Raw genomic sequence first — 8057 nt, 5'->3', positions numbered from 1 at the left:
AAGGATCCATAAGAACTTCAAAATATTGGAAGATACAACACTCCTGCACTTGACGCATATATTCTAGTCCATGCACTGCTACCTGATTGCATAAAACCCCCCTTCTTTTGAAATCTTCCATGTCTCAGTGCATGATTACTATCACATTTTTCAATAACTTGCTCCATGAAAAGCATATTGCTACCTTGCCTGCATGTAACACACACCTCTCTAGGTTTTTTGTGCCATCCATTTCTTGGTACATAAAAGTTAAACACACATACACACCTTTATTTTACTTAAGTGGCATAAAGAATGATCGCAAGCAATGGAAGAATGCACCTTACTCTCCTACACCATTCAATCTTTTAAAAGATAAAAGTTTATCATCTAATTAACTTTCATGTCAAGTGTAACATAAACATAACTAGGATTGGAATTGCTCCTTAAATGCCAAAATTCCATAAGGATCACTTCCCCTGTCCAACAGATAAATTAAAAATGTACCTTGGCTTCCAATTTGTCAAATGCCTTCTTACTCAAAAATAATATCTCCAGTAATACATCACAATTGAGTAGAGAAACCAAAAGAGGCTATATGACACAAAACCAACTTACCACTATAGAACAATCGTAGTTCAATATCAATTGGACATAACAGAGAGATAAGTAAGTCGAGCGGCACCTTTGGCTAGAGATTGGAGGAGAAGAACACCTCAGCACCCCCAAGCAGACACAGAGACAAGCTCTCGACGCTGCCAATAGAGGAAAAGTGAACCCTGGCGTTTCTCCACGTGGAAGCCCCTCACTGGCACCCTCTGCAGGAGGCAGTCAGCCTGCGCCTCAGTGGTGCTACTGAATTGCAGGGGTACAAAGCCGGCCGACGCAAAGAGCATCCGCCAGGGGAGCATCTTGTCAGCAGCACGGTGGCGCCCGAGGATGCTACTCTCAATCCTCGGCCGCAATATGAAACACTCGATATTGGCGGCCACATCCCGGTCAGTGCCCGCAGCATCGATGGAGTCGAGGAGGACCATGCAAGACTGGAAAGCATGGAGGAAGTGGTGTGAGAATGGCAGCTCGCTGCGGTCACATCCAAGGTCCACCGAGACCACGACTTTCGGGGTAAGCTGCTTCACGAGGCGGAGGAGTGTCGGGGATAGGTTGTGTGCAGAGCCGACGGGGAGGTTCACGGCAATGGGTGCGTCGACCACCGGGTTGCGGATCGCCAAAGGGTCGAAGTTGTCGAGGTTCATGACACTGAATTCGAATGGAATATTAAGGCGGCCAGCCCAGAAGGCAAGGGTGCCACGAGCAAGGTTGAGCTCGAGGGGATGGTAAGCTTCGGGCGAGACGAAGGCGGTAATTCTGAGCATCGGAGGCCCGCCATCCGTGCAGCTCCTCTGGGCCAGCTCATGCATGAAGGCGGACCAGTGGGTGCCGCTGCCGATATCAAAGTCGACGATGTGGATGCAGTCGGCGCCGGCGAGGCCCTCGAGGAGGGCCTGGATGCAGGTGACGTTGGTGAACATAAGAATCGGAGAGACCTCAGAGAAGGCCTTGAGGGAGGTGAGCTTGAGCACAGCCTCCAGAGAGCCCCTCATGGGATTATTCGGGAAGACTCGGCGCGTGTGGGAATCGGAGGCGTCACCAAGGATGCGGTGGAGAGCCTCTTTGAAGTAGAAAGCGGAGCGGAGAAGGGGCTTCCCCTGTGGGGAGGGAAGCTGGTGATTGAGCCGCGCCAATATCCCACGCGCGCCAACCGAGTCTCCGGCCTCGACCATCTTCGCGGCCTCGAAAAGCTGGTCCACCACCGCCTGCTGCTGCTGGGCGGGCGCGGCGTCACCCGGCGCCGACGTCTGCAAGTGAGATAGCGGAAAGCCCTGCAAGTGCTGTTGGGCCAGGTGGCTTCTTTGGAGGAACAGGTCCGGCCTGCCGGAGGGTTTAGGAAAGGGGGGTCTCGATGGAATTTGGCCGTTCGTGTTGGAGACCATGGAGTGCCGGCGCTTATGCTGGGGTGGGAGGAGCTGCGGCGGCGGCGGCGGAGGCTGGTGCGGGGCCGGGGCGGCGGCGGCGGAGGTCCCCGGCACCAAAAAAGCCGGGTTGGAAGGAGAGTGGAGTTGAAGTTGGCGGTTGAGAAGAGGGTTGGAGCTGAAGTTGGGTTTTTGGAAGAACATCCCCGCGGCGGCCGCCGGCAGCGGTGTCGGCGAGAAGAGGGCGTGGCTAGTTTGCCTGCCAAAGGTCGGGGCTTGGATGCCGGTGCTCGGCGGCTGTGGAGGAATTCCGCTGCTACTAGTGCTGGTATTGCTGCTCGAAAGTGAAAGCCCGCGACCACCAGATGAAAGGTCAGAAGAGGAAAAAGGAGGATGAGGAGAGGGGAGAGTAATGGAAGAAGGGGAGAACGATGAAGCTCCATCCATCCCTCCGGTGGCTTCGAGGCCGAAGCCCGCGGGGTCGTCGAGCCCGCCGAATCCCAACCCAGAATTGTGGCCATCGAATTCCGCCGGCCCCGGGGAGAACTGCGGTTGCTGCCTCGGGCCGTAGGCGGCGGCAGCGGCGGAGGAGGTGGGGGGCACTTCGACGTCACCCATGATCCACCGGAGGAACGTCTGCTCCTGGCCGGGGGAGACGGCGGGCTCTGAGAAGACGGCCTCCCAGTCCTCCACCCCGAGCCCGCCCCTCTCGCCGCAATCGAAGCCGAGGTCCAGGCCTCCCGTGATGGGCTGCAGCTCCGAGGCCCACTCCTCCCTCCGGTGGGGCCCGGCGCCGCCGTACTCTCCGGAGATGGGCCATCTCTGGGCCGCGGGGGCATCCAAGACAGCCGCCGCCGCCGCCGCCGCCACGCTGGCGCTGTCGGACGAGCCTCCGCCTGCACCTCCGCCGCCGCCGCCGCCGCCGCACAAGGAAGAAGACAGGGTGGAGGTGGAGCTCGGGGGGCTCAGGCTTCGCCTCGTCTCCAGCACCGACCTAGGCTCCAACCCCTCTTTGCTCCCAACCCTCCTCTGCTTCTTATTCTCTCCAACAAAAATAGCTTCCTCTCCTTGCCCTGCTTCCCCCACTAATTCCGAGGCTCTCTTTCCTTTGCCACTAAAGGGCACGTCCTTCATCTGATAATACAAGCTCGCACACAAAAACACCACAAGCCCCCAAGCCCAATACTACACAAACACTACGGCTCGGCTCTTAGCCTGTAGTTCGTTTTTGGAAGGGTGATGGCTTTATATAGTCTAACAATGGACTGGGATCGTTCTCGTGTCTTCCCTGCATTTATGAAGCAAATAATAGCATCAAAACACTGTGGAACTCCATGCAGTCTGATCTCCCCATATCAACGGACACTTGTTATCAACTGAAGATTTTGTTCCTCCTCCTTTCTACCCACCCGCTTCCATCCCTATTCGATGCCTCTGCCGCCTTCCCCTCTTCTTTCTCTTTCTTCTTCCCTCTTTTCTCGCAAGATGGGCTGTGGGTGGAAGAGGAGATGGGGAGCTGGCTGTGGTACCCTGTACTCTTCTACTACTCTTGTTTCTCTGTCTAGTTCTCCCATGGATGCGTGTAACATAAAAAAGCAATAAAGTATTAAAGTGTCTTCCCTCCCTCTCTTTCTCTCTCTAAAATTGTTTTATTATTTTTATTTTTTACCATGGGATTTATCTCCGATTCTCGAACCGCCATCCTACAGCTCCGCGGACTGCTGCAGTATATTTATTTACATTTATTAAGTCTGTTACAATTACTATTTTACCTTGTTTTTATTATTTTCCCGGCGTACCGAACGCAGCGATACCGCTGGGGGCCTCAGAATGCGGGTCCGACAAATGAGATTACTGACACCGTAAAAGAGAAAACACGGTTACAGGTAAAAAATATCACGAACTACTATTATATCTTTAATGTCTAAATGACCCCTACATCCCTCGCGTCCCACGTGAAGCGTGGAGGACGTTCCTGTCATTTGCTCTCAACGGCTTTTGCCGTACTTTCGAAATTAAATGTACTGGTAACTTGAATTATACGGTGCTGCTTCAGTAAAAAGCTTCTTACAAATGCAATGTACAATAAAGAAAGATGAATAATGGTGAATGTGTTCTATTTATTATTATGGTATTGATGAATACATCTGCATCTTTCCAACAACATTAACATGTTTTTCAGCTTAGTTTGCCTTCCCTATAGTGGTATTATTTATTTGATGATTTATAAAATTAGATATACAATCTACAAATATATTTTTATCTCCGTGGATCAGATTTATATCTAAATATTTATATTCATGAGATAAAGAAAAATACAGATATAGATACATCTATACCTCATTTTTTTTCAATCCTAAAAAAAGAGATATTTTTACTAAAAAAATTAAATATATTATTTATCAATAAAAAAATATGAATATGGATATTGATATATAATTCATATCCAATCTATTTTTTAGCACTAAAAAGAGATTTTTGTCAAAAAAAAAATTTTAAAATATAATTTGTAATATAAAAAAGGACATTGCTATGGATAGCTAATATCCAATTTGCATCTGATATATTTTGGAGCTTAGAAAGAGATTCTTTTACTAAAGAAAGCTTTTGAATACGATCAAATTACTTACGCTTATTACATACATGGATAATATTTGAATGGTATTTGTGTCCATTTAAAATAATATGGATGCAAATTTTGGCATCCAAATAAAATCCATATCTACTAGATAAAAAAGGACTTAGAAATAGATATTAATTTTTGATCCAAGCTATTCTCAACCCTCAAAGCAAGAGATTTTATTAAAAGAAAATTCTTGAACCATGACTCCCTCCATTTCCATTAATACATATTTTAATCATCAATATCTAATTCATGTCCCTATCTAGTATTGTCAAAATTTATTTTTTTATGAATATCCATTAAAAAGTAAATATGAATATAAATTTTAGCATCCAATCAACATCTTCAAATGTATCATGTTAATCAAACACATACTCATACTCATACATACATAGCATTGCTACAATGTTAATCCTCTTGAAGTACCATAATTCTATCCATACTCATACATACATGCAGAAAAACATACATATATACATATGTGTGTGTGTGTGTGTTGGCACACAGGTGTAGATGCATGCATATGTGGATTTGCTTGTGGATGTATATTTGAAGAAAGATGAATATCTTTGAATTTATATTTTATGTAAGTTGTAAAGACATGATCTCAAAAACTATCTTTTGATGTACATTTTTTTGTTTGTCTTTTATACAAGACGAAAACGAAGCAAGATATGGATCATGAGAGGTGTTATTTTATCAAAAAAAGGCCTTCACAATCTCCTATCTATATATATAGGTATAAGTAGGTGAGGAATTTGGGGAATATTTGCTTTACACAAGGGCATCTTTATTCTTCAAAAAAAAAAAAAAAATCATTATTTTTTCCGCCTGGCGTGGGCAAGGGATATGATTCCAGCCGAGCATTAGAAAAATTGGCTCTTTTTCGCTTCCATATTAATTTTTTGTAGATTTTTACCTCCCCTTGTGACAACAAGTGAGGTTTTATTTGATGTGTCATGTCAATTTGGCTTTGGCTCCCCCGGCCAAACTAAGCCATGTGTGCACAAGTTTGATGGGTCTCATCCCTGATATCTTTTCTCTTGGCAAAGCAAAGCACAAACTTACATTTTTGTTCACAAGCTAACGAGTCCATTCCCATGTATCCTGGGTTTTTATCCTCCTTCTAGTATCCCTACAGTTTTTGCTTGTTAGTATGTCACATAGTGCATCCGTGAACTCAAAAGGAGCATTCTCTGAGTATCTCAATGCCAAGAACAGCGAAGTACAAGCTATTGTTTTGTTTGTTTCTATAGTTTAGGTGTACATAGACTTGTGGTGGCCAGGATCAGAGTTCCAATCTCATCAATCAAAGTGAGCTAGGCATGTCTTCATGATCTTATTATAATGCTTCCAACTTCAGATATGATTTATTCGATATGAGTAAATTTTTTTCTTTTGCAGCTAAACAACTATAACTAGCTTTGTATTTTGTTTGTTTGTTTATATATCTTCATGATCCCTTTGGTTTAAACATAATGAAGATTAAGTGATAAAATAATTGCTTGAAAATACCTTGAATTTGTGAATCCAATCTATATAATGGGAATAAGTGAAAGAGGGGATTGCATATGAAAAGGCAAAAATGGAAGAGAACATTTTACCGATGTTCAAATAGACTGACACAATATCCATGGATTTTCCTTTACCTTGAGAGGAGGTGCATGACATTGAAATAATGATAAGCTGGAAGTCTCTTTCCTCCTCTTTTCTGAAGTAGAAAAGTGGAGTTTGGCTGACGTTTTAAATGTTTTCTGTCATTTTAGTAACTTATCAACCTCTTCTACAACCACCTCTTGGATTCAGGACCTCCAATGATGTTCTTTCCTCTCCATGGAATATCACATAGGCAGGTCGGTGGGCATCCAGACACTCAACCAATCACTTGACACTTTGAAACACCTAACCAGAAATATGATATGACTGTGCAGGATACTGACTGTAGCCTGACAACTTTGTGACCAAACAATTGCCTCCATGCCTATCAATCTTGATTGGATTAACTGAAATCCATGTGTTGGTCGAACTTTTTAGGTTTGAATTATTGTTTAACCAGAAAGTCTTGACTTGCTTTTCACTGTCTCAACCTAATCAAACATTACCAGATGATGAGGCTGAAAGATACATTTCTCCAACCATCCTCTTCCCTTTCTTTTAAGAAATACTCCTGTGATAGTGATAATGAACTTAAGAAACATTCAAAAAAAGATGATTAACTTAATTAAGAAAGCTCGAAAATGTGAACCATGCATGCATTGAAAGGTTTCTGGTGATAACTATGATCAGATATCTATACATATAACAACTGAAAATTAGAGGACTAGGGTCATTTAAGATATGTCATTACCAATCATGGGTTTGTTCCCTCGTCCATGCTAAAAGAAAGGTTTGAGTTATCGTAGCTCAGCAGTGATGCAATTTGTTCAGAGAAAGCATCCTTTTGCCCTGTTAACCGGAATATGAATGAAGTAGTTCATCCCTTGCCCCTGCGATGGCTAATAAGGCTCTGCCTCTCCCAAATGGGAAGTGACAAAGATTATCCTAACTTTGCAATCCCTAACACCCTGTTGAAGGGTCACTCTTTTCTTTCTTCTCCTCATTGCCTTCTTTCTGTATTGGCAAACTTTGCTGGCCAGAAGAAGAGGATTGCAACATGTTCTTTCCTTTCCTCCAACATTCCCTATACTCCGGCAATGTGCTTCTAAAACATGCCAACTCTTGCCTACCTTGCTTGTACCAATTCACGTCACAAAGTTAAAAGAGAAACATACCATGGCATGTATCCTTTTCATTAAATAGAAAAAAAATATCATTGTGGTGTGTTTTTCTGTGAAGGCATTGTAAAAATATTTTAGAATGATATATAATATGCCCTTACTGTAGTTGGCATTGTGCCAAATGTGGTTACAAGTTGATGCAAACAGTCCTCTGCCTCTTCCATTGCAACTGCTAGTCTTCTTTTTTTCAATGAATGGTCCATCTTATGCAACTCAAAAACTCTACCTTACCATAGCAAAGTCTGGCATAAGCTGAAAGGTCTGGTTCAAAAGTTGGCTGGTGCTTGATTTGATTTATGCATGGTTTTCACTGTTGTTCATCTTTTTGCCGTGTTTCTTCTTCTCTCATGCTCAAGCTTAGATGTTTGCTGCTTTTTTCATGCCAGGCTATTGCATCTTCATCAACTTGTTATCTTGGATCTTTTCATGGCTGTTAATGTTTCAATTAATGTTTTAGTTATTTTTTAATGTTCTGTTTATGTTTTCCTTGTTTTGATATTTCTTGGATGAATCTGTACTAACGCTCACTGTTTTGAATTCTTTCTCTGTAATTTTGCTTTATTTCTACTAATAAAGATGGTAGCTATCTTTTAACCTCCTTTTCATAAAAAAAAAAAAATTTGATGCAAAAAAGCTTCGTTCTATATATCAAATAAGACTTGCTAAGATTTATTCCTGCTTTACTCGCAAACACAATGCAGCTTT

General features: G+C 43.5%; 1 protein-coding gene across 1 annotated transcript; it reads right to left on the bottom strand.

Annotated features, from left to right (window-relative positions):
- Positions 1-470: 470 nt before the first annotated feature.
- Positions 471-3519, bottom strand: LOC105054013 (scarecrow-like protein 22). Its single transcript, XM_073245561.1, has one exon. It carries the CDS (start codon positions 3084-3086, stop codon positions 696-698), a length of 2391 nt encoding a protein of 796 aa, XP_073101662.1. The 5' UTR covers positions 3087-3519; the 3' UTR covers positions 471-695.
- Positions 3520-8057: the final 4538 nt, after the last annotated feature.

This window comes from Elaeis guineensis, chromosome 11, assembly GCF_000442705.2.
Source record: "Elaeis guineensis isolate ETL-2024a chromosome 11, EG11, whole genome shotgun sequence".
Classification (NCBI taxonomy): Eukaryota; Viridiplantae; Streptophyta; class Magnoliopsida; order Arecales; family Arecaceae; genus Elaeis; species Elaeis guineensis.
Note: the sequence above shows the minus strand (reverse complement) of the source record. Positions and strands in the feature narration are given on the sequence as shown.

Coding starts and splice junctions, on each gene's coding strand:
- LOC105054013 (XM_073245561.1), bottom strand. CDS start 3,086: ATGAAGGACGTGCCCTTTAGTGGCAAAGGAAAGAGAGCCTCGGAATTA.